Here is a 27,355-nt window from a genome sequence, read left to right on the forward strand (position 1 = left end):
TTGCACCGGCGGCTCCGTCGCGGGTGGAAAGGGTGGGGGGAGCCCGTGCAGAACCGAAAGCTCTGGAGAAGGACCTGGAGGGGGCTGTTTGGGGGGGGTGGGGGTGGGCAGAGCTTGGCCTCTAGTGTTTCTCTTCACCACGGAATGAAAAGTTCAGCTGGGCAGCCTGTGCCTCCTGTGTAATGCAGAAAGCTGTGGAAGGGACAACAGTGACTCCCGAGTGGTGCTGTGTAGTTAATACAGCAATTAGACTTTTTTTTCCCCTAATCCTTTGTGCTAGTGAATTGCCTAGTGGAAGGGCAAAGCGCTGAAGGAAAAACAATTGTAGTTTCAGTGCACTGTCACGACTGAAAAGCATTTCAGACGTGGCGGCTCTGAGCTGAGGATTTTAAAACCAGCTTCAGGCACCTGAGTACGGGGTGTCACCTCAGAGCTGCAGACTTGTAGCCTTTGGTGAGACCTTAACAAGAAATGCCGGATTCATTGGGCGTCAGATCCTGAAAACAGTATCTGAACGTTGTTATCTGACTTTTAGTATGGAATCAAATTTTGAGAAATTGCACAGATTTACGGTAAAGCAAATTGTAAGCTGTAATCTCAGCTTTCTCAAAGTTTTGTCATGGCAGTGGCTAGTATAAATTATGTACTTAAACAAAACACAGTACAGTAGGGGTCAGCAGCAGTTGGAAAATCTTTGGTTTTCAAAATACTTTTAGTGAAAGGTGGAAAGGAAGGCACGTTTATTTCCTCTGTAAGCTGATGTAAGAGTGTGTTACATTGAATTTAGAAGTGTATTAATAGCAAACATTCAGACCAGCTTCTGTGTTTAAGTGAAAAGTATATGTTTATATTCATGATGAGTTTGACTAGCTAAAAATTAATTTGCTTTCTCAGAAAAAAATCCAGAGGCTGAAGCAGAAGAAGGACCAACTGTTCATCCTGTTGAGATGTCTTCTAGTCCGTCATTAATAGAACCGGCATGCTCCAACTCTGAGATACAGGGAACTGCAAAAATGAGAAAAAATGACACTACTTACAGACATTTGGTGGGTGCTTAATTTTTAAATTAAATTTAATGTTCGTAAGCATGTTTTGAAAATGAAGTAAAGGTGTTGTGTTTTCTAAACCCCCCCCCCCCCCAGCCCCCGAAGTAACTTCTGACAAAGTTGTATGCTCAAAATATCTGTTGTTTTATTGATTGGGATTGTATGCTATACAAGTACATAAATATATTTCTGTTGTGTATTTATGTTTATGATAATTACCCTGCAGCAATTGGTTCTCTGGAATACACAAAAATTGCTGTTGCTACAGGAATATTTTGAACTAACAATACGGTAGCCGAGTTCAGTCCTACAGAACAAAGTCTGGTTCTGGTCTCTGGTCTGTATCAGTAGCTGTGCTGTACCTGTGAACGCCTAGGGGAGTGAATGACTGTTCTCCCACCAGGCCTAAAAGCCTCTGAAACTTATATCTGGAGAGTGTGCAGTTGGACTGTAGATACCTTGTGCTGGCTGTAATATCTGTTTATAGTGTACTAGCAGCCCATTTCATTTGAACCGTACAGCTGTGATGGAGCTGCGTTGTCAAGATCCATACAAACACACAGATAAATAACCCTCCTGTTTTTCCCTGGCAGCCAGCATCTTGTCCAGCAAAACAGAGTTTTCAAAGCAAGCGTCTTTTGCTTTTTTTTAAATGTTGCTGAGTAAAAATGGCTTTCAGACACTCTGATAAATAGTGTATGGAGCCAGTGGGATTTTTCTTAGGTCTTCTGTTGTGTATCCGGCAATATAGTGGTAAAAGGACGCATTGGTCAATGTCATTGTACAGTAGATAACTACATGGAACAAATGAAATGCCAGCCTTTACTGTAGATGAGATTCCTGGAATGGATACTTACCTTTTAGTAAGTAGAGATTGAAACTGATAGTGTTACTTTCAGTACATAAGTATGTACTGAACATGACTTCGGTGTATTTAATGTTTAGAGTGTGGTTCCTTTTTGGAGAAAGGAATTGAGAGAATGCTACCAAGACTTTTCTGGTTTTTTGACAAATAGGCATTTGTTTGTTAAACCTCCTCTTTCTCTTATTTCTGTGGGTTGAAACTCTACAGCAAGATGATGATACAGCTCTTCTATGAAACTTTCAGTCTGTAGCCTTTTATACACTTATTCCAAAGGTCTAAGGAGGTTTTTTTACTACGCGAAGGTTTCTATAGATGCTGTTTTTCTGAGTGAGTAGGAAAAAAACCCCCAAACAAACAGGCAATAGGCACCATCTAAAAAATAGGTAGTTATCCAGGCTGTGTTTGAAGGACGTAACTGTGTACAAACTTGTGTTCTAGTTTTTCAACCTCTTTTGTAACTGAAGAAAGGTACTAAACAGTGACTATTGTTTCAGGTTGCTCCTTCTGATGGTATTGAAAGTGAACAGTCAAGATCTATTCAAAGAAAGAGAGTGCTTCCATCTTGGATGCTGGAAAGAGACCTCCTGGTTCAGAGGATTTCTGAGCCTGTAATGAAAGGAGGTAGGTTTGCAGTGTTTGCATACCAATATACATTTATGTGCTTTGATCTCATTTTCTTAAATTATAATTGTGGTGGTAGAAAGTATTAATTTGTTACTTTTCTTTCCATGTTCTGTGCCTGGCAGCTGACAGAGACTGACTTATGTTGTCTCCTTTGGCATCAGTCCTGCAGGTGTGACAGAGCTCTTTCTGATCAGTTGATTTTCTTTCTGTTCTTTTTTTTTTTATGCCAGGTAATATACTCTCTTTGGACAGCTGAACATCTGATGTTCTAGAGCCCTTTCCTATAAACTCACCTGTTTTGTTTAGTGTGTAAATTCTAGGTAGTTTCCATGCCTTTAATTCCAAGCCTTCTCCACATTTAAGTCAATGATTGCCCTTCTAAATTTAGATTCTTCTAATTTCACAGGTTTTAAAGGTGGGGTTTTTTGGGTGGTGGTGCGTGTTAGTTTATTTTTAACTGTGACTGAATCAGACTTGATCATTTAGTCCAAAGTTTCTTCCTAGGAGGAGCAGTTCATCACATTATAGTAGTCTCCTACTAGTATGAGGCTAAAATAATATTGCATTTCCTCTTATCCTTCCCGCAAAAGGAAATTGCTGAATGTACGATAAACTTCTACCACTGTGTATCAGCAGTAACAGCAGCAGAATACTGTGTTTAGTCTCTTATCAATGGGAGACACAAGGGTGCCCCATTGGCACAATCCCAAGAAAATCTTCTAGCATGTCCAGCTTTGGTCCTGGGAGCTTGTAAAGAGGTCTAAAACTGCCATTAGACATTATCTGACAATATAGCAGGCCTGCAGAAGTATTTCGTGTAGTGTCTGACCAATTGCTGCTTGTCTCTTGTAGTAAATGCAGGTGTCTGGTTGGATTGACCTGTCCAATTCTGGCTTTAAACACTTCAGTCGTATGCCAGTGGCTACCCTGCCTATTCCTTTCCTCAAAAGCTAAATTTGAGAAAATTATAGGAAGCAAAGGACAACCCCCCCCCCCCCCCCCCCCCAAATCTAGACTGTTCTCTGCTGGCTTATTCCCTTAGATGTAAAAATTGCATGTACTAGAGGACTTCTGCTGGCTATGTTGAGTCCTGCACTAGTGTGATTGGTTTTTTATGTTTGGTTTTGTGTTGTGGGGGTTTTTTGTGGCTTTTTTTTTTTTTGGTGGGGTGGGGGTTTTTGTTTTTTTCTCCACAAGTACTGTAATGTTTGTTATATATGTGTATATAATGTTTATTTCAAAGACTGAACATTATGATCACGTAGGTGCTGAGATTTGGAGCTGTGTGGGCAAGGGGTATCTGTGTGCTGTTGAAGGCCTGACCTTGAGGGAGCTAGGGGTACATACGAACCTTATTGGAGTCGTTTAAAAATTAATTACGTGAGCTAATGATTCCGGCTTAGAATGGGCTGCTTTAATGAAACAACCAATCTCTTCTGCAAATCTCCTATTTCCTTGAAACTGTGAAATAGTTTGCATCTTTTTAGGGTGGTATTGGATGGAAAGGTGGAGAGTAAAATGAAAAGGCTGCTCTTTTGTTTCTCTTCTGTATGTCTTCTTACTGGAAAGGGAACACCAATTAGTTGTTTGAAGTCAGACGTTAACGTTTGGGAAAATTCCTTGCTTCCTACAGATGTCTCTGGCATGCCTGTATTTTTTGAAGGGGAAGAGTTTTTGAAGTCTTGCAAAATGGGATCGAGTATCTTCCTTCTGAATGCATTTTGCAGCAGATGGAGCTATAACAAAACCAGTACAATGGCCCTGGCTGTTTCCCAGCTGTATATCCAGAAAATACTTCAGTACAGAGAACTTACAGTTTTCTGGGATGTGAAGCTTTCCCAAGAGAAGCACAACATTAGTTGTCTTTCTATCAGTTACAGGCTGATGAAATAATCAACCATGATGTGGTTGACTAGGCAAGTGGGCATACCCTGATTTTGCCATGTCCTAATTAATTGATGTTTGTGTGTATAAACTGGTAGTCTGAAAGGACATTTACTTGAAAGGTCTGTGGTAGAAGTCATCCTTGGATGTTTGGTTTACTTGATTAGCTCCTATTGTGTAAATGAACTTGTCAGTCAGTCAGTCCAGAATATCCTTTGCCACGTATTTATTGTTTTCCTTCAAATTTCCCCCTGAAACATCTGTTTTATTCTAAAACATACTTTTTAATCCTATAAGCGGGAAGTGAAAAATGTGTTGTTGAGACAGCACAGGCATAAGTGCTGCTATGTCTTATGCTTTTTGCCCAGTGTTCTACTTTGATGTAGCTTTAGATTTCTAATGTGATCAGGATTTCACTGTAAAAAGTTGCATTCCAAAAGTACCCTTTTATTTTTCTTTTAAGGTAGTAGAGTGGAAAAAGGCCAAGGAAGGGGAGAAAGTAATATGAAGTCATTAAAATCAGAAGTAAATGTGCAGCAGAAAAAAAGATTAGCTTCTGAAGAAACTATAGAGGATTTTGAAGGTGAAGAACAAGATCAAGGGAAAAGGAGCTGTCTTTTCATCCCTGTCCCTTCATCTCAGGTAATTTTTTGGCTCAGGGCAGAACCATGGTATTTCAAAAACTGAGAATGTAGTTGGCAATGTCATGTTGAAGGTTGGGTCTACAACATAACTATGTGTTCTGCTTGTGATTTGTTGTTTAACAGTTGTTTTGAAATGCCAGTCCATTGGACAGCTCTATAGCAAGGATCCTGGAAGTCTTCAGAGACTTGGTCTTCTGCACTTCCTTCTCAGGATCTGGGATTTAGGCCCCGAATGTTCCACAGAAATACCAGACTTTCAGCTTTACAGCAAGAGGCTGGAAGACATGGGCCGAAGTACTGGTCCTAGAAGTGGCTTGGTGTGTGGTTTCTTTTTCTGAGAACCCTCTAGGGTTAGGTGATGGTATGACACTGGTGTAATGCACACTGGACTTTTCCCAAACTAGTGCCATTCTAGTTGGTGAAGTTTTATGATCAGAATATTATGGTATGTGGCTTAGCAACTGCTGTGTTTTGAAGAAAGATAGCAGGGAGTGTGCTTATGCCACTATCTAAGAATCTGAGTCAAAAAAAGGAAAGAAAAAAGGTAATCTGAAATCCAAAATGACATGTGGCAATGAGTGAAGAGACACTTCAGTCCAGCTGGTCAATGCGTCTGTGTGTCTTTAAAGTACAGCTGCGTTTATAGGCAGTTAAATGCTTATTGATAGCACCCTGCAAATAATGAAAAGAGAAGGATCATTATCAAAACCAAACAAAACATACTCTGGTGAGAGCAAAGTGAGGCTTTCACTGACTTTCCCTTTAAGTGAACAACCAGGGGAGGTGTTTCTAATCTCTAGCATTAGAATGGTCTGGATCTGTTCTAGGATCTGATAAAATACTTAAAGTACTATTAATTTGGTATGCTTCATCGGTTTTGACACTGAAAACAATTGGGGGTTGGTTTTGTTTTTTTAATGAACTCTTAAGGTTAATGGAAATGATCTACTCATGGAGAGCATACCCTTGAGGGTAGTTTTGATATAACATAGTGGTATCTTTTAATCTGGAAAAAGTGTTCTGAGTGGTGAGCTTTGTTGTTGGCTAGGTATTGTAATACCAGCTGCAGTGCTATTTTCTCTTTGTCAAATTATAAGTTGAGTGACTACATAATGAATTATTTCATTTTGCCGTTTGTAAGTATGAAGTCTTACTTACTTTCTCCTAATAATTTCATAACTCATTTTTACCTTGAGCACAGTGTAAGAAATTGCCTTCAGAACTTTGCAGAAAAAATAATGGGTTAGTGCAAGCAAAAGTAATAATCAGAGAGCTCTAAAAGATTGGAATTTTGGTATCAAAACCAAAATCATTCTTTTGCTGTCATATTTAAAGCGACTGAGGAAATCTGCTGTAGAGTAGGAACTAAAAAGAATCTTAATTCTTCTCAGCGCCAGCAGCTGCCAGATGGCAGTGTGGTCACATACGTGTTATAACCAGTGCCAGTACTGCTGTTGTCTTTGGTTTCCCTCGATTGCAACCTGTTTTTTAACTGGTCGTCATAATAAATGTGAAAGTCTTTAGTCTCATTATATACAGTATGAGCAGTGGATTGAAGTATGTAGTAGAGGAGTCACAAGTAGGAGTGGCAAATTAGAGTAATTTAGTCCTCCTTTTGCAAATGAAGGCTTATTTCCTAAGCTGCAGTTGTTTGCTGAGCCTTATTTTGTGAGTCTCGATAAAAGAGTCATCTTTGTCTCTGATTTGACTTACTAAGTATGCTGCTGTCAGGATCATTTGCTATTAATGGTGACTTTGCCCTTTCTTAATCACATTGCTGCTCAAATGTAATTGTCTCTGGTTTCGGTTGACGTTTTGAGGCTTGCATTGAAAGGAACAAAATCAAATAGGACACCACCCGCTGATTTTCAAGCTCTGCCAAACACATCTGTGTAAACTAAGTGTAAATTTACTAGGGGGGGGGAACTTAGATAATAAACTGTAGAGAGCAGAGACCTTTGAATAGTTCTGTGATGTATCCAAGTAGTTCACCCGTCAATATAGGTGTGCTTCCGGATAATGTCTTGGTTGTTGGGACAATGTTCTTGTCTTGGTTATGTATCCCGTATTCTTTTTCTAAAGCGCACATTATCTTATTTTAAATGTATGTGTGTTCCAAAATTTAAAATGCAGTATTTGTCAAAACTGAAATCTTTGCCTGATGGTATCTACTGACAAACTGTTTTACGATTTAGTCACAAGCTGAAGCATTTAAGCTGTATTGGGGTGGGATTAAGCTCAAGGTGTATATCATGAATTCCCATAGATCTCTCGGATAAATATATATATTCCATATATCTTGGTACTTAAGGGATTAAAATTGATTCTTGTATAGGAGTATACATTCTTTGAGAGTCTACTATATCTTCACATGTATAACCCCCATTCATTTTTCAGGAGCGGTACTTTTGATTAAAAGTTAATTTAAACTAAAGTCTTTGGACCATTCACAAATGGAGGTGGTGAGAGATGAGCCTGACTGTGTTGTGAGGAAACTGAAGCTGAGGACGGGAGCTCTAGGCTAAGTTTTTCTTTAAATTGTGCGTGTGTGTTCTTAACTTGAGCCTTTCATTCAGCAGCTGTATTTAGCAGCTAACTTGAGTTTGGAAAGTGGAGTAGAAGATTTTAAAGGCTGGACCAGATGATCTTTCAAGGTCCTTTCCAACCTGGGCTGTTCTATGATTCTCTGATTGTGAAAACAGGAATGATGAGATGAGGTGGAGTTTGACCTTAAAGCTTTTAATTCTGAAGAGTGTAAATTTTCAGGTCCTTCAAAATGTAACCTTGTTCCACAGAATACATCTGGATTTCCTCTTGAGAGTACCATGAGAAACATGGAAGGAAATGGCAAGACTGGAACAAAAAACCCTGGAAGTTCTCTGGAAAAAAATGATAGGCAGCCGCATAGTAAATGGTCTAAAAGAGTAGGTCAGATCTCCAGTAAAGAAAATAGAATTGAGGAAACAGAAAACAAAGAGCAGATTACTGGTTCTACAAGCGAACAAGCTCCCTGGGGCAGGACTCCCCAGTATTTTGGTGCCCAGGAAGGGATTCTTGAGACTGATGCAAATCTGGATTACAAGACTGAGATTTCTGATTCAACCAGAAGTGCAGATGCTTCAGAAAGCTCCAAACAGATCAAGCATAAGAGGACACCTTGCATGTATGGAACAGGCTGTTACAGGTAAAGCAAAATTAAAACTAGCTTAAGATAGCTTATTATTAAGAAGTAATGTATTGGCAATGGAAGAGGAAACAGTAAAGTCGTTACAAGCTTTGATTTGAAAAAAATCTTTTGGTAAGCAGGGGACTGATGAGAAACAAATGGCATAACAGGAATTTTAGAAGTATGAAAAGAGGAGCCAAGATGTCTTGCTAACTGCTAATATAACCCAAACAAAGGGTGAAGTACTTCAACAAATTAAAAGATGAAATGTTGTAGGAAATAAGAAACAAAGGTCCATTTTAAAAAGAAATTAAAAAAAACCCCTGTGTGTACCAGGAGGGAGAAGAGATATAAATGGTTGAAATGCCCAACATAGACCCTGTAGGCTTGTTTTATTAGCAAATGAAAGTTTTGTGAAAGATGATTGTATTTATTGAAGTAATTGCATGTTTTGTGATCTGAATGTTTAAAATACTTATTATCTGTCATTCCTTAAATAATCAATAATCAAAAATTACTTTTATTATAACTTGGCCAGTCTGCTTTTTTTCATTAGCTTCCACTCCTTCCCTAAAACTAGAAAAAGACATACTCACAAACTCCATGTTAACCCTTATCTGGTCAGTGTCTTTGGTAAAACAAGTGAAGAGCTTTTTTTTTTTTTTTGCCCCCCCTTTTTTTTTTTTCCTCTCACTCATACCCTCTCAATTCACAGTGAAGGATCTGTCTTACAAATCTGTGGGATACAAATGTTCCAGTGAAGTTCCAAAACATCAGTGCTGAGTGCCTGGTCTCCTGCTAATTCTTTCTGCCCAGAAAAGATCTGGAGTGCCATGTGTTGATACATGAAGGGGAAGATACAAATCCAGAGGTGGTCTTGAGGCTAGCAAATGACCAATGACCTGACAACTGCATTTAGGAGAAGGTTTTGAGCTCTAGGTAAATCCGTGTACGTTTTAAGTACAAAAGATAAGGCTAAGCCAGGAAACAGTAGGTCCTGTGATTTTATTTTTTTATTATTCCCCCCAGGGCTTCAGCAATAAGAGACAACAGTGAGGTTGTTTAGAAAACAAGCAAGGACAAGTAAACAGGTTCTTGTATATGTTTGGTGTGCCTAATGCTGCAGATAACTGTGTAAATCAAAAGCGTAAAGCTGTTGTGTTAATGAACACATCAGACTTCCAGTTTTCATGTGGCTTTCTTTCACATATCTCAATTTTTGCCCTTAATGAATGTGATGAAAACATGTTTTATTAGGCAGTTAAGCTGATCCAGTACTACAAATGTAGCCTCTAGTTTGCTCCAGCTACTTTTAATTTTGCTCAGACACGTTTTGCCCTGTATGGGGCTTAAGCTGATTTAATGCTCTGATATGCTGAAGGATTCCTAATGTTTAGGAAGGCAAATTTTAGTTACAGATAATATGGAATAGGAGTCTACATGTGCACGTTTCTTCTTGGGTCTTTATTCTAAAATGTTTGGCAGCAATACTTTTGGAAAGTATTGCTTTATAAGAAAAAAGAATGCTCTGAAATAACAACAAAATCTTACTTTGTTGGAGAAATTTGTAAAGATGAAGTATCAAAAACATCAGCTTTGATCTTCAGGAAATGTTATGAGACTGAACCTGCTTGTCTGCAGCAAAAGAAATATGCTTTGTAGTCTGTCTTAGTATTTGCTTTTAATATAAGACCACCAAGTAGTCTTTCTGCATTGATGGGATAGCTGTGTTAAGAGTAAAGCAAGTCATTGCAGTTACCTGTATTTTTAACAGAACATGTATGTAAGTGTGATGTGAATGGGTGCTTTGAAGGAACACATTGATAGCATGTTCAGTTTTTCATTGTGTAGTGTTTCCCTTGAGCAAAACCTAGTTTTTAGAGTTGCTAAGGAAGAGGGGCTGCTTTGAGTGCTCTTTTGAGTACAATGGGTAGTTGGTTTCCCCTCTCCTTCATTACTTTAACCTTATGAAAGGTGTCTTCTAACAAAATGTGCTGTAGGAGTCAGCTTCTTAAATGAGTACTGCTTTGGTAACTGTAACATTTCTTTAAAGTTGTTTTTTTTTCTAGGTGAGGTTTCTTATTCATAAAATGTAATTTATCCAATAAGTAAATGTTCTTCAGAGTTCTAGTCTTTATTTTGTAAACTCCTATTAAGAGATACTTGTCTTTTGGATATGACTTTGGTACCTTTGGTAGGTGCCTACTAAAATAGCACAAATTGAAAAGATTAAATGCTAGTTCTATTAATTTTATTAGATTTCTCTAACACATATCTTAAACATTTAGGAAATAACTTTGTAACCCATAGTTCAGTTTCTTCATTTATGAATTTGAAGACACTGCTTTTGAAAGAGTTGAGCTTGATGCACGCCTCTTGCTCCAGGGATTCTTCTTGTCATCCTTCAGATTCTCTTTTTGAGTTAGCCTGAAGCTTTACCAAATTGAAAGAAACTGCTATTATCACCAGGAGACAAAGTGCTCTGTGTATGTTATATCTGACTATATTTGTTGTCAAAGAACTTACTCTTTGAATACTATCTTGTGTTCATTTTGTCTGCTGCTTGTTTTTCTGAACTTAGAAGAATAGGGAATTAAAAATAAAAATAAATCCAAACCCAACCACCCTTTTCAAGGGCTGCATAGAAGGGGTGCGGTAGACCCGAACTCTCATCTCTAAAACTGTAACCCACAATTTTTTGTCCACAATTCTATCCTTTTGCTAGCCTGTGATGCAGTGCTCTGCTGACTAGGTGTGTGTAAATCTGTCCCATAGCTGTCAAAGCAGGGCATGCTCAACCAGTCTTTGGATTTGTATGTGCATTCTTCTAAATACTTTGCTCCTTGTTTGTTTATGAAAATAAGTATTTTTCCTTTCACCTTAAGCTTGTAAATCTGGCAGCTGAAGACCTGCATCTGTCTTTTTTTTTTTTTTTTTTGAGTCCTGTCTTCTAATAAGACTTACAATTTAGAACTTACAAACATCTTAGTCACAGTTGTGGCATAACTTCAGGCTTGAATTCTACGGCTTTATAACTAGTGCTGGTAATTCATTACATTTTCGCTACCAGTTTCTTTAGTAGCTGAGAAAATAAGTCCTTGAGATGGCAGGGGTCTTCTGCATTGATTATGAAGAGCCAGGGATTCTGACCTAATCAGTTAAACTTGCTTTAGAAAAAGCTTTTAAGTTGCTTTTGGTAGCTGCACAGACAAAAACCTGTTTTAAATATTTCACTGAGCAATACTCAACTTCTGCCTGAGATGACTGCATTGATTCTGAAGAACTTTATCAGTTTTATTTGCATAATTTTTATGTGCATAATTTTCTGCATCATGAAGTGTGAGTACACAAATTCAGAGCTTCTGTGAAAGGAGCGTTGCAGTAACTGTGTGAGTATGTTTATGAGAAGGCAAATCTCCCATAAAACTTTATTCTTAAAATAAGCTTTAATTGGTTAATTTTTGTGTGAGTAAAGCTTAATGATTTTGTTTTGATCAAATGAATAACACATTCCTGTACAGTGAGGTTTTGTTGTGAAACTAATTAACTTTGGAGTGCAACTCATGGCATGATAGATGTTGTGCTCTTACAACTCAAATCTCTGTGTCTAAAAACCCAACCAACCAACCAAAAAAAAAAAACCCAACAAACCCCACCCCCACCCCGGCTGTTTGGCTGTTTGGTATTGTGCAAGTAGGTTTCAAAGGAAATTTTTGAAAGGAAATGGATATCTCCTAAAATACAATAGGTTGGCTAAGTGCCAGCTATTAGGCCTTCTTTCCTTGGTGACTGTGATGCTACATGTATCTTATTGCAGGAATAAATATAAAAATGATTTCGCAGAACATTAGTTGCTTTTGTATCCCTTTGAGAAGATGAATTGTGTCTCAAATGACTCAAAATTCTTGCTAATATTGCTAATAAGCTAGCTCTATGCATTTAGAAAACAAAGCAAGTAGCCTCTAAAATGACTTGGTTTCATCCTATTTATTTTTAAGTGGGAAAAGAAGTAGGCAGCCAGCCTGAATTTGGTGTAAGAAATGATGTTTCCTGAGAACTTGTGGTAGAGTAAATGACTGGTAAATGCAACCTTGCAATGATACCTAGTGAAACAGTATTTACTTACCCTACAGTTTGCAAAAGTTAATAGAAAAGACCAGGATGAGAAGTCTGTCACCTATTTAAATAGATCCAAGGGACACTGGATCTTTGATAAGTAGCTCATTGAAGAGTTTATCTGTAGCTTGCTGCTTGAGTTTCCCGACTGAAAGATACCAGGCAAATGGAGATTTAAAGTGTTAATACTAAATATCTAATCTTTTCCAAATGCCTAAAAGGAGGCCTGAATGGCTAGTAGAGCTCACAGTGCTTAAGTAATCATTTTGCAAAAGCTGTAACAAAAGCTTTTTTTGTTATGACAGTAGTTGAAATGCTGAAATTAATATTGACTGTTCCCTGTAAAGTTCATAAGAGGTAGTTGTTATTTTAAAAGAAAGAATGCCTGTGATCAATGAGGAAGCTGTTGTGTATGTAGCTAGCTACATACATGTTTCTGGCTTTGTGTTTCTAAATGCAGCTGTAACGAGTGTAAACTCGTTAAAACAGTAATTATACTGTAGTTTGAAGTTGTCATTCCTCTTGCTTGACACAAGCAGTTCACATTTTATAATTTGCACAAACACATTGAAGTTTATGTAGTCTGGGTATTAGTGTGGTAAATCACTGAACTATTTTGTGGATGTCTTGGAAAATCATTTATTAAAATATGTCTCATTTCTTGCTTTTAAATATTATGCTTGAAAAAAGTATCTCTAAAAGAAGTCATAGGGAAAAAGTAGATTTGCTATTGGTAGCAGTATGTTAGCTTTGACATAACTTTTGTAGTATGTTTTGATCTGTCACATTAATTTCTCCTGAAATCATAACCTGTTTTTCTGTGTTCTTTTTAACATCACTTACAGAAGTTTTATAAAGCAAACTCTTCTTTAAGTGGTGGTGTTCTTGTGTTGTATGGTGTGTACACAAACCTGTTGCCTAGAAGGAGCAGAAATGTTCTTTGAATTATGCATATATTTGTATTCACTACTTGCTCACCTTGGATTCAACTGCGTAAGTGTTGTAGAGCAAAAAGTCATGGATGCTAGTAACGTGCTCTCATCACTAACATTCATGTGACTCAACTACATGCAGACCTGTTATGTCTTATGGTACAACTTTGTGTCATCGTTGTAATTTCATACTTCAAATAAAATGTCATGGTAGCCAACCAAACTTGACAGCATAATCAATGTAATGTCCAATAGATTGCTCCATCTGGAATAATATGCTGGCATTTGAAGTATTCAACCAAGTAGTAACTTGCATACGGAACAGAAATAATAGTTGAGACAGGTTGCCTGAAGCTAATATGCAATAAGCCAAGGGTGTGGGGAGTCTTTTAGTATTGCAGTTGTTTGGCTGCCACGTGTTGGCCTTTCCAACTTGAGCTAAGACTTCAAGTAGAAGTTTCTATCGCACTTCGGAAGCTCCAGAGGGAGTCGTAACTGAGCAAGTTGTCCACTGAGTAAGATTTATGCTATATGACTACATCAGTAGATTGTGTATGTGTTGGAGGTCTGAAACTTAAAGCTGATGGCAAATAGGAAAATTCCTGTTTTAACCTCTTTTGCACCCTGTGCAGAAACAAAGCTTTTCTTCTGTTATCCTGAAAGTAGGTCTTACGTTCTACATGAAGTTAAACATTAAAAGCTCCTCTTTAGGTAACCACAGAAAAATGCGTTTTCACTGATTCAGTAACACCTTTCTTCTCTCCGCTTCTCGTGTTTAAATGAAACAGTCAGTTCTCGATACATATTTGTATTTTGCAGGAAGAATCCCATTCACTTTCAGCAGTTCAGTCACCCTAATGATGATGACTATCATGAAACAGAGATCGTAACTCAGGATAACAATGATAACCGGCCGGAATGTCCGTATGGAACGGCTTGTTATAGGTAAGAAACACTGTGAAACAAAATGGCTTTTCTTGTTTTACAGGTTAAGACTGTTCTTCCCCGGAGTTACAAAATGACAATAGAATAATGAGTAATTCCTGATGTTAAATCTTGAGTGTGGCCTATCGCTGTGGCTTTTTTTGAAGTCGCACTGCCTTCTGAAATTTACTGTGGACAGGCTGCGACCTGTAAAGCACCAAAGTCTGTGCAAAATACTTGTTAGTGATTTCAGCTGGTGAACATGAAAACTTGACTTTCGGAACCTATGCAATGACTTAGAGAGCAACACTTTTTCACTTGTCAACATGTAGTAAACTGTTCTTTTTTTATATAAACAATAATTTATTGTTATATGTTGTTCGTGATATGTAACTTCTAGTTTAAATTTTGATAAAGCATTTGTTGAGATTTTGTACAAAAACTCTATTTTAATCAATATGTGATTTGTTAAAAAGCATAATTTAGGTAACGGCAATAAAATCCAGTTGATGGCTGACTGCAGTTTCTTTTAAGCACTGTTGATTTTCTTCAAAAGATTGTTTTATTCCATTTTTTTTCTCAATGTCTAGGTTTTACATGTTTATTTAGCAGAGTTGAATGATTGCTGTGTAATTGACACACTGGACAAAAGGATATATTTTGAGGCCATAGCACTTCTGTGGGGGCATATTGAAACTAGCAGCGGCTGTTAATAAAGATTGTGCCTGAGCAGAAACATTTTCTCCCCTCTCTCCCAGAAAGTGTCGTGATCATAAAGAGTGTGTTCTCTCTGAAATGTAATAAAATCAGGGTAGCATTTAAGAAAAAAGCCCTGTTATGTTTGGCTAATGGAGAAAAAGTGTTTCTCTTCTGAAAAATAGTGATGAGATTAATTTCTTATCTCAGGATGAGGAGTCTGTGGTTATACTGGTAACGAAATCGCCAACATACTTTTCAGGAGTACAATGGATGCTTTATCCAAAACCAAAATTATGTCTCCTTCCTCTGTGCTGTATTAGTTGATAATTTCTTAATCTGTGTTTCATTCTTTGGGGATAGAGGAAAGGAGGCACCCATAAAGCGATAATTCTTTCAACGAAGCAACAGATGCAATTTGAAGGGTTTCCTTGTTATTTTTGTTGTCTTTATCTGTTCACTACTGTTTGAAGGGAGCATAATTAAATGATCTAAATGCTATGCCTTGAGTAGGGATCAAATGGTCTGATGCTGACGATAGTAGTAAAATACTGAAATAGGCAATTCTTCTTGTTCCAGTACAGTGTATTTAATAGGAAGCTGTATTTCAATTTTTTTTTTATTCGGATAACTATCACTTCTAATGCACACATAATGTACTTAGGGATGGCAGTAGCTATAGAATTGTAAATCAACTTGAAGCGTGTGAATTTGTCACGAGTTATTTGACATAAAAATAAGATTTTTCTACTGAAGACTAACTGTATTACCCTGGTCTTTGAAGAATAAGAAAACATAAATAAGCAACTGATTTTACAAGGCAAGGGTATTTTGTAAAATATACAGAAACTTCTGCAGTTGCAAAAATTCATTTCAAGTTTCAAGCAATGTTCTCAAATAGTGGGCTTTTTAATTGTTGCTTATTTTCAGAAGCAAAAATTAGGACAACTGAACTGGTTTTCTTCCAATGTTAGAACTTTTTTTAAAATTTTCTGTACAAAAATAAATCGCATTGAAACTATTTTAACATGCAGCCCTGAGAAAAGCCTCTAATATACTAACAACACAGATTAGCACAATGTAAGTTGGACCAAGTTAAAGCAGTAGAGCAGCACTGGATAACTGAGGGGGGGGGAGATCAATCAGTGTGTTAATGACCTGGATCACAGCCTGAATGAGGGAAACATGTATTGCAGATGCAAGAGTAAGCTGACTTTAAATTTTCTTTCATTACTTTGATGCTTTTTTTTAATAGAAGACATACAGATTTGTAAACTGAACTTGCTGGGTTGCAGCAGCATATTGCAGAAGCGAGCAATCTCTCTGAAGAATCCTTCTGTGGTCTCTCCCTGTGATCTTTGAAACAAGCAGTTCTTTCCAAATTCTGTAGTTTGCCCAAACTATTTAATTTGTAGCCTTATGTTTCAGCATGTGGAAGATATGCCTGGACGTCTCAGACCTGTTAATGCACTGTGCGTGCATTGTACTTAATGCACCAGAAGTTATGTTCTGGTTTCATTTTTAGTGAGAGTAAATAATTGGATCAGTTGTTGTTATGCTGAACAAATGCATCTTATCATACAACTTTGGAAACTCTCTCATCTCTTGGTTTTGATTAGCCATCTTTTTTTTTTTAATGCTGACACAAGAGTAACCTGATGTTTTTCCACCCTACATTCTATAAGCTGAGACACTGCAGTAAGGCACTGGTCACAGAATTTTATTTTAAAAAGAAAATTATCCATAAAATACCAAGGAGTTCTGGGCTTGTTAAGTGAGGAGCAAGGTGGCAAATCAAGCTTTTACTGTTTTCTTCTTTGCAGGAAGAATCCACAGCACAAGTTAGAATACAAGCACAGTGCACCTCCAGGTAAGCCAAGTTGTTTAATATAGCTCAAAGCGGGAGGGAACCCCAAAACCCAGTAATGGATACCAAAAATTTGGACTAAAATGCTTTCAGCTACTGTAAGTGAAAAACACTGCATTTGCAGCTTACTTTGTATTGCCCTGCACCCTTGCTCTTCTTGAGTATGAGGTCCTGCCCTTGTCTGTGATAAGGAAGGTTGCTTGGCCGCTGCAAACTTGCACTCACTTTTTCAAATGTTTTTCAACTGAAGTGAGATGGGCTGGGTCAGACACAATTGACATAGTTTTTATGCTTTGTATCTTACATATTGAGAAAAATGCTGTGTGGCAAGTGGCTATTTTCATGAGTTTGATAGGATTTATTGAAAATTAAACATGGTATATTGTGATATTACTGGGTCTCTGTATTCTACTTCCCTCATTCAGAGCTGGAGTATTACAATGAAAACAGGGAATATATTTAGGTGTTACTGAAGTGTTTCGCAACATTTCAAATGGCTACTGCAGTAAATTATTTCTATAGATTTTATCCCATCCCTACAGCAAAATGAGTACACGGAAATATTTTGTTTTAACTGTATAGATTTATATCTTAAGATCTCATACTTACTTTTTATTCTTATTTTTCTTTTGATAGGCAATCCTGTGGTAACATACAATTTTAAAGTCTTGTGATGCTCTAAAACAAACATTGCAGGCATGTCTGTCATTTTTTTGTTTTGTTTTGTTTTTTTTTTTGACCAGTGATTTTCTTACTGAGAGAACAAATTTTTGCGTGTATGTTCTCTTGAGGCTTGCAGGGAATATAATTAAAACTGAATCTGAGTTTCTATTCTAAAATTTTCTAGTCTTTTATATTCCAGTAACTAGACTTGTTGAAAAACACAGGGGAATGTACTGTTTACATTTTGTCTGTTCTTCAAGAATTCAAAGAGATACTTTGCATTTTTTTGTGCTTTTTCTTGATTATTGGACTCGGAGATTTTTTTTCCCCACTTGAAACCCCAATACAATAAACCATACTTCAGAGCAGAACAGTTATGGAAATGTAATGATAATGTATTTTACTTCAAAGAATCAGGATTATGATATTATTAAGGAGAAATTGCATTTATGGAAACAATGGTGTAAAATATTTAAATGTTTTGAAATACACCAATTTTCTGCTTAAAAATAAAAACACCAGTTTTGATGACATTTTTCTACAGATGGAATGGTTCATAATTGTAAGAAGAGTTCATCTGGGTATTCTCTCAGGAATAATTCAATACCAAAAGAAAGGTTTTTTTGGGCAGGAGAATAGTTTTTACGCTTGTAAACATAGCACAGTCATTGCAGCATTTATTTTAATAGGTCAGTCTTTTATTGTAGCAACCTCTATGAATAACCCTTATGCTAGGTTGTACTCTGTCCTGACTAATAACTTTCTTTTCTTTAGTAACTGAAAGAGGAACCCGACAACGAACTTCAAAGAATAGTGAGTATGTTCTAATGTTGTGAATGGGCACATCAGCATGGGACACGGCCGATCTGCTTTGATTTTTGGGCATTTAATAGTGCTGGAGATGCTTGGTAATACTTACCTGAGGAGGAAGTAGTTGTTATTTTAGTAAAACCCTGCTTGCATTTTTACAAGTAATAGTGCTGAAATTGGATTTGTGCCAGGCTTCCTGGATGAGCATACCTGTACTTCCCTGGAAGCAGACAAGAAAACAAACAAATGTTTTAAGGAGAGACGCATGTGGCTAAATTGATTCTTCCTTCCTTACACGAGGGTCATAATAGGATGAAAGGAATCCAATGTTTCATCCACAACTAGTTAAGGTTGCCCCTTAACTAGTAAAGATTGATTGCTCTTGAAATATTGAGATATTCCTTCTGCCTTGCATTGACTTTTAAATAACTTTAAAGTGATATCTGTGCATGTGCTGATGAGCTTTTCTTATACTTAATATGAGGTATCGATGTTTCAGGTAAGATACTGGCTTGTTAGGACCAAAGCATAGAAGAAGGTTAATGCCTTTGAGTTGCAGGCAGCTTTCACTGTAAACTGCCTACTTTAGTTTCTAGTCATCAGTGAGGATTATGTAGTAGCACAGGCAAGGTGTAGTCTCTCTTGATAATGTAAATTGTAATACTGGGTATGAACATCTCCTCCATTTACCAGTGGCACACTTAGCTTGCTTTGCTGCTGCCAACAATGCTAACTTATATGTTGCGGGTGCATAGACTCCAGTTTTAAATATCCTTTAGGTCTATTTCCAGGCTTCTTCTGTCTCTCAGCTTCCAAATGTGAAGCTTCCTGTTCTTTCCAAAATAATTTAAGAGTGAGCTTTAAAGAACAGTCTGAAAGTCTGGTGATATGCAGTCTTCACTTTCACTGGCCTGAACAAGGCATGAGGATGTGGAACTGCTGCATCTCAAGTGGAAGTGGGAACTGGCTTGTCTTCCTTGAGATCACCAAGGTGTGGCTAGGCATTTTCTAAAGAAATCCTCAAAATAGAGAGATCTGCCTTCTAGAGAAAATAAATAAAAGTGCAAATAGCTGTAGTTAGTTTTCTAGGCAAAGTGTTTTGGCCTCCATTTCTGTTGTGGGTGGATGCACTAGGTTGCTTTTATACTTTCTGCTGAGAAATTTCTTTCCCATCCCATTTCCTTATCATGTATGTGTGCACTTTTGCTATCACTGAATGCTTGATAGGGTTGTATCTGTGCACTAGCATATTCTGAGGTACATGTGTTACCTGTCTGGTTTGCTGCATCCCATGATGCAAGTACCAGCCCCATCTTGGTCGCTGCTCCCTTGTAGAAATGTGTATTACAGCGTGGTGAGAATTGTTAGTAGTACTGTAAGAGCAGTGAGGGGTTAAGATTTTATAATGAAGCAAGCTGGACTGTGTGTATATCTAAAGTCTAAATCTAATCTTGAAGGTTTTAAATTGTAGCTGTGCCTTTCATAAGAATGCTTTCCTTACCCGAATGGTAGATCCTGTCTGTACAGCTCATGGCAAGTGGTCAGCTAAATGTGACTACGGATGGGCAAGTGCTTCTGTTATAAGCATGTAAAACTTTAACATGGAAGTGAAATTCAATCTGTCAAATTCAACTCCTCTTACTAAGTAAGAAGCAGGGAAGAATTGATACTCCGTGCATAGGGGAAAGAAGGAAATTAATGAATTAAAGTGCTGTTCATATTTGCTGACTCTCCCCTCCCCACTGTCTTGTTGACTGGCTTGCTTAGCTCTCTTGAGGGCAAAGCTTGTAAAAGGTTGCGCTCAGCAAGTTCACATCTGAGGCAGCTGTACCGAGCCGTGCAAGGTCATACAGACAGTCAGGGCTCCATTAACCTTTATTTTGTGCCGTTTGGCACAACTGCACTGTTAAGCACAGCAGGACTGATTTCCGTACAAGTGTATTTAAACTCCACCAGCCAAGAAAAGAAGGGTACCATCTACATGACACTTGACATGTTTAAACATTTTTAGTCTAATTGCTACCAGAGGGATTGTAAATTTCCTGTAGAGAATGTGGGCTATGTTCTGAGAAATAATCTAAGGCTAGTTACTGGGGGAATAGTTGTAAGGGAGGAGGCACCAAAAAAAAAAGGTCAGAGTTATGCTGTCATTAAATTGTCATTACTGAATGATCTCACTACATTGTTACTACCTAGATGAATGACCTGCTGTGGCTATGGAATATGCAGGATTCTGCTACACGCTTCTTTGTAGGTTTTCTAGCATGCTAATCAGCTCACTTCCAAACATAACTCTTGGAAAGGGATGGTCAGCAAGCTTTTTCTCCGCACATGGAGCAGATACTTTCAGAGAAAGTTTCAAGGTCATCTTGATAAATATGGTACTAGGGAACAGACAGAATTGTGCTTAATGAACAGCACAGGGGCTGTGGGTCTGAATTAAACTGTAGTGGAAAGAGGTGGACTGGGAAGACATGGAAGGAAGTACATCATTCACTGCTGAAATCTAAAAGCGTTGATAGGGATATATAGGTGCTCCTCCTACATTTGTAGGAAAAAATAAATAAATAGATATAGTTTGATAGAAGTAATCAGTATTTTGCCTGCTTGGTAGTGGCATCCGCCCACAGCAGTGCCAGCTTGCTGGCGATGTCTGCCCACGCCATTGCCAGCTTGCTGGTGGCATCCGCCCACGCTGTCACCTGCTTGCCAGCAGTGTCTGCCCATACTGATTATTCAATTGATGAAGTATTTTGGAAAGTCGAGTATCCCACTGGGCCTCGTGTGACTTAAGGCTCCTTTTTAGTAAGCCATTAGCTCTTTCTACCATCCCATTTAATAGTAGGGGGTATGGAATACCCACTGAATTGGGAATACCCGTCCCAGGCTGTTGCCACCTTGCCGGTGCCATCTGCCAGGCTGGCACCAGCTTGCTGGCCATGTCTGCCCATGGCAGTGCCGTCTTGCTGGCCGCATCTGCCAAGTGTCACCAGCTTGGTAGCAGTGTCTGCCCACGCCATTGCCTCTTGATTGACAATTAAGTTGAGACAGGCGGGCGTTCGTGGGGAAGCAAGTATTATCGAAATCTTCAACAGCAGTAGGACTATGTACCTTATTTTCATCTTGGAGGAGACCGCAAGATAAAAGGGTAAAACAAACTGGTCTTGGTGGGGTTTTCCGGACAGGTTGCCCCATTAGAAAGAAGGAAAAATCCATTGTGCACTAATTCTGTTTTGCACCACTGCTGTCAGTAGCTTCCCAGGCAAGTGGGCCATGAGGTTTAGTTAGAGTCATAGGTACAGCTCCAATTTGTGGTAAAGTTACCATGACAGGTTGTCCTGGCTGTAATGCTATTGGATATTTTCTTTCATCAGGAGGTGGAGCATGAGGTTTAGTTTTTGTAAAGAATGCTGGGCTCCCAGTGGGCCCATACTGATTATTCAATTGATGAAGTATTTTGGAAAGTCAGGTATCCCCCTGGGCCTCGTGTGGACCATAGTCTGTGATTCTTCTAAGAAATTCTGCTGGTAAACATGGACATGATTAAGTTCCTCTGAAGTCTAATAAACAATAAACTAGCAAGCGTAATAGTGGATTCCAGCTCCAATTGGCGTTTTCAGGATTTTCTGCTAGATGGTGCACAGTCGGTCCTTCAAAGAATATAGATTGCTAGCCATAGGATATTTCTCAGTTATATTACCGGCGGTGTCACACGTGGCTGACATTATTCTAGGAGGTCATTCAGTGCCTCTACAGCGCAATTCATCCACAAAATTGTGTGTCTGTGAGAAACTGGACTAATGCTGTAAATGTTTTTGAAAACCTTGGGTGAGAGTTGCTATAGAGTATAAAATGTTGATCAGACCGTAAGATAATTCTGGTATAGGAACGTTCCCACTAGTAGAAAAATGTAACTGAGAGAGGATGTGATGTGACTACATAAGGTACTGGTGTTCTTGTTTGTTCACCGCATGCGTAGCTTGAGTGCCTGGGGCTCTGACCTGAGGTTGCAAGAGATTGCTAAGAAATGCTTATGGTTAATATAAAGGTTAATGATTTGGACTGGGGTCTGTAGCTGAGAAAACAACCCCATGTTTATAGTTTCATATGAAAGATGATGACAAGAATTACTCAACAGGTAAATTATCTGTATGAGATCATTGACAGGTTATCTCTAGATGAGATAATGCAAAAATTGGAGGCTGGGAAGAAGAGGAATGAACATAGTTTTACTCAGAGGTACGACTTAAGGGCAGAATAACACGTGATTGGAATATTAACAGACTGTGACTAGTTAAGAATTGTAGACATGTAAGAAAAAAGGGAGACGATGTAAGCTTGTAGAGCAAGGGTTATGCACATCTGCCAGAATCAGGAAGCAGTGGAAATAAACTTGTTGAAGGTTCACAGCTGCTGATAAATAAAAGGAGAAGGCAATGCTGCCATGGCAGTAGCTTTCTACAGACACTACCAAGTCAGATAGATAAGGCTTCTTCAGATAGCAGACTTATCCTGCCTCTGGGACTAGGTTTAAATGTGCCAACATATTCAGGCAATTACAAGAATACTGCAAAACAAGCTGTCTAAAAAAAATTTAGGAACATGCTGTGAACAGCATCCGTTTCTTGTCAATAGAGGTTTCTGAGTCTTTGAATCCTGCCAATACAGAGTATTGTGAAATACTATGAAGGCAGAAGGCAATTTGATCACAAAATATAAGTTGTGAAGAAGATGGATGGACAGCAGATTAGAAAGCAGCACGACAGGATAGACTGAACTGGGAAACGGGTAGGCTGCACCCAGCATGGGAAAGAAGTGTTCGGTGTTTGTTTTTTCCTTAACCTGTGTTCGGAAAGGAAGTACAGACTATCCAGTGTGGATCCCAGTTGAGAATGTAGGAGGAGAGTGATCTAGCAGATTCCGTGCTCTCACCTGAAGCTCAGGAAAGAAGTGAATGGAAATTAAAAGCCATGTCAGATTCCAAAGGGTATGAGTATAAAGTAGACCTAAGTAAGTATGTATGGATGAAGGCAGAAGATCTAGGGTCAAAATAGCTGCCTAGCAATACCTAGAGGCTAAAGGGCAAGGTAGATGTATTGTTTAGGTACAGAAGTAGCAGGAAGACAACTAGGAAAATTGCGTGTGCCTCTCCTTAAGGAAAGGAGAGTTATCAGAAGACGTTATCTGATATTGCTATATTCTGATACCAGAAGACATTATCAGAAGAGGCCTGATACTGTTTTCCAAGTGCTGGAAGAAAAGCCACTAAGGAGAACTTTCTAAGTGATCAGACTGGTAAGTGCTGCAGTAGGTGTCAGAGAGATGGTACAGCTTTTCATGAAAGTCTTGAAAATCAAAATAGTAAGCACTGGGTAGAGTGCTTTAGTTAATACTCTCCTCATGAGGAGAGAGACTAACTAGATAGTCTCTGGAAGGTCTCTTTCTTTCTGTATTTATGATTCATGAATATATGACATTTTTGTCCCTACAGGAAAAAAGGCTGTGGAGAAAGATGGTGACGATGATGAACCAAATGAATATGACCTTACTGACAGCTTTATAGATGATGAGGAAGAGGAGTGTGAACGTACTGATGAAGACTCTGACTGGGAACCAAGTTCAGAAGACAAGGATAATGAAGATGTTGAAACGCTTTTGCAAGAAGCACGTAGATTTGTTAAGACCAAAAAGTAGCTGCACGGAACAACATTACAAATGTCCCATCTGGTTGTGTTAAAACATGGACACGCAAGGAGAGGAATTGCTTGGAAAACTGTTTTTTTCCTCAGTGACATAGGCACTACAGGAAGATTTTAATGGGGGCAAGGGGATTCAGAAATGCCTTTCTTGTCCATATGTATTATTTTGATGGGGGTTTTTTTGTTTTATTAAGTGGTGGAGCCAGATGACTGAGCTCTGAAAGTTTTTTTTTGTTTGTGGTTTCCCTCCCCCCCCCATTTATTTCTTTTGCAACACCATTGGTGTCTCATAGTTTGAAATACAATTTTAAAGGTTGTTAATGCTTCATCTTCCTGTGCTTGACAGAAATACTGGCATTAGGAAAGCCTTTTATTTTGCTGAAACACAATGTATACTGTGTTGAATGAAGAGGAGTTACACTTCACACCTGCAGTATCGCAGACTAGTTCTTGGCCATCACTTGGGAATCTGTCTAAACCATTTTTTAAATTTTCTTTTGAGTTAGTGCAGTCTTAAACTTCATTAGTCTGCTACTAGCTTTTCTTTTAGGTGTCATTTATTTGATTCTCCTGATGTACAGTAGTTAAATACAGATTGTCTAAATCCCTTGAACAGTATCTCAGTGTATCAAACCACTGGTGGTCTCAACAGCAATTATGGTGTATTTGCTCTAATTACAGTAGTATCTCTTTCCATACATGCACATCACTGGAGTTGTGTTTAGTTCACAACAAAGCTGAAGTCTTGATGACTGTATTTTTGCACAATTAAACTTGTAACAGACTGTGGGAAAAACTTGTAACTGTGTCTCTGTGATTTCTAAACACTTTGTTGGAAGATCTTGCCTTCAGTGTGTTCACAACTTTCCTGAGCTTTCAAGAAAGAAAGTTAAAAAGTTTTAGTACGTTTCAGGACAGTTGACTGGAGCCATGTGAATTTGGCACTTTTTTGGACACAATCCTGAAATTCAGCAGGGGAAGCATTCTTGTGTGGCTCTGGCTCCTCTGTGAACATCTGCCCAATCATGGTGGAAAACACACATCCAAATACACCCAAGCTTTTCAGTTGGGTGGCAAAATATTCACTGCTTAAAATAAAATGGCCACTGCTGTAAACTGGCATTGGGCTGCTTTTGGATGCAGGATCATCTTTGGCCAATTGTGTGTCAGACACTTCTCTCAAAAATTGTAGATAGTGAAAATATAAACATTCACGATGGGCAACTGTTCTGAATTTAGACAACACCAGCTTCTGTTGGCCAGTGGCTTACTGTTTGCTAAAGCTATTTCATACAGAAAGAATCTAGTTGGTGGGGTTTTTTTACAGTGCCTGATGACTTCTGTGATACAGAATGCTTCCTCAAGCTGAAGCATTCTGTATCGTAGCGTTATCTTGTCAACGGCTATTTAAGCTGCTCCCAGGAGCTAGTAGCCTTTACTTTGAAAGTAGAAATAGCTTTTTATCACTGGAGGCTCCTAGTCAGATATGTAGTCACAAAAGCAAATTTAGAAGTAATTCTTGGTTTTGCACAATAGATCAAGTTTTATTACTGATGCATCAGGACTGAAAAAATTATATATGACCAAAGCAGCACACAGCGGGAAAGTCAAAGCCATAATCAAGCTGCTCTATACTGGTAGATTGAAGTTATCTCTGTTTAACCGTATTTTCCCGTTCTTGTATTCCTTCCTTAACAGCAGGATATAGTTTTCATCTTCTGGAGGGATGAACTTGTAACTCCAGGATACTGGAATACGAAACTACTCTGTTTGAGGTACAGATGAGACTACTCAGACACTCAGCAGACCCTCAAATGTCAAGTTACCCAGTATTTGTTCAGTGAGTCATGAATGCACCACAACGTAGTGGGCCAAGTCTAGAGAGAGTCCTATGATTAATAACACTGTTATTAATCATAATAACATAGTAACACTGTAATAAACAATCACTCTGATTATAGTTTATTCTGTAGGTATATTAGTGAAATAATAAAAGGCACATTCTGACCATCTATGCCAATTGCCTCCAAAAGGCAGAGTATAACATTTCACCATGTAGTCTCTGCATCAAATTACCCTGTAATATATGCTTATTACCTCTGAAAAAATAGACTAGTGAAATCTTTACCCCCCAAAAAAAAGTATTTTGAAACACAGTACTTTAAATGAAGTGAATAAGAAGTCCTTTTCTTTGGCTGTCACCTTAGAGGGTACCTATCTGTTTTCATAGGACAGGGCTAAGATGTGTAAGCTCTCCGTTCCTTGCATTATGAGGTGCAAACCGTAATTCCTCCTCCTCCTTTTAACTCATGATACCATAGATCTCTTTCAAACTGCCTCTGAAACACCTCAACTGCATTTTCTTTGCTTCAATCCTATTCCTCCTTGTCCTCAACACGGAGCACAGGGAGAAGTCATTTCCCTTTTCATTTGCAACATCCTTTTAGATATTTAAAGGCCCTTACACACCTCTCTTCTGCCTTCTCTTCCTGACGTTAAACAAGTCCATTCATCCTATGGTTAATCCTATGAGACCATGTTTCCTGAAACTTCTTAGTTGTAGTCTCTGGATGCTTTCCAGTTGGCATCTATCTTTCTTGAAGGGTCATCCTCAGAAACAGACACTGTTTTTTTCAGATGAGAATTAACAGAAGCCCCTCAGCCCAGGCATGACTCTTAGGAGCGGTTTTCCATCAACCGTCAGTAATTTGATCGAGACTAACCTCTGTTAGCCTGTTTATGGGAACATCAGGTGAGAGGGTGTGGAGGCTTTCTGATAGTCCACATCCAGGTACCTGCCCTTGACAAGGTGTTACGCTGTCAGAGAAGGAAACCGATTTGTTGCTCCTTTAGCGCAGCCCCCTCTTTGTTGTCATTTTTTGTTGTGATTGCCTGAATACACATGACCTATTGGATAATGACTTTCTTTGAGTAGGAATTGAAATTTAACTCTTTAGTTAAAATGATGTTATTTAATTTTAAAATTAAATTAATGAATTTTCAATTTAATTTACTTTTTCTTTCCTCCTCTTGCCTCTTAATTCTTCACTATCCTGCCGTGACAAACCAAAGTTGTGTCTGGACAACAAGGGAATGCAAGATTTCTGTATGCTCAGCTACAGAGCTTTACCAAGTTTATTCCCAGTTTATTCTGTTATGGTTTTGCTCTAGGAAGTCAACATGAACATTGTTGGTACTGACACGGAAGAGCGTTACAGGGCTTGGCCAAATCCCCTCCCTCTCTGCAGCGGGTTGAAGGTGCCACTGTCCTCTTTGTGGCTGCCAGTCAGTCGTGAAGAGGACTTTGTGGACACGGTGCCCTCTGCAACACCCACCGCTATGTGTTTTGACCGGCTCATGTGCCTGTCTTGTTGATGTGAACAGGCTCCTCTCGGGGAAAGAGCCGAGGCGGACCCAAA

At 38.5% G+C, this 27,355-nt stretch overlaps 1 protein-coding gene across 1 annotated transcript; it reads left to right on the forward strand.

The window, feature by feature from the left end:
* The first annotated feature begins 619 nt into the window (after positions 1-619).
* Positions 620-24,950, forward strand: APLF (aprataxin and PNKP like factor). Its single transcript, XM_075497198.1, has 9 exons — positions 620-632; positions 895-1,046; positions 2,406-2,532; positions 4,883-5,061; positions 7,859-8,247; positions 14,097-14,222; positions 16,721-16,767; positions 18,202-18,240; positions 23,729-24,950. Exons 1-9 carry the CDS (start codon positions 620-622, stop codon positions 23,929-23,931), a joined length of 1,275 nt encoding a protein of 424 aa, XP_075353313.1. The 3' UTR covers positions 23,932-24,950.
* The last annotated feature ends 2,405 nt before the right edge of the window (positions 24,951-27,355 follow it).

This window comes from Mycteria americana, chromosome 3, assembly GCF_035582795.1.
Source record: "Mycteria americana isolate JAX WOST 10 ecotype Jacksonville Zoo and Gardens chromosome 3, USCA_MyAme_1.0, whole genome shotgun sequence".
Lineage (NCBI taxonomy): Eukaryota > Metazoa > Chordata > Aves > Ciconiiformes > Ciconiidae > Mycteria > Mycteria americana.

Bases quoted from the DNA above. Each gene is read 5' to 3' on its own strand.
- APLF (XM_075497198.1), top strand. The intron at 8,248-14,096 runs GTAAAGCAAAAT...TGTATTTTGCAG, and splicing joins TATGGAACAGGCTGTTACAG to GAAGAATCCCATTCACTTTC. The intron at 14,223-16,720 runs GTAAGAAACACT...TCTTCTTTGCAG, and splicing joins TATGGAACGGCTTGTTATAG to GAAGAATCCACAGCACAAGT.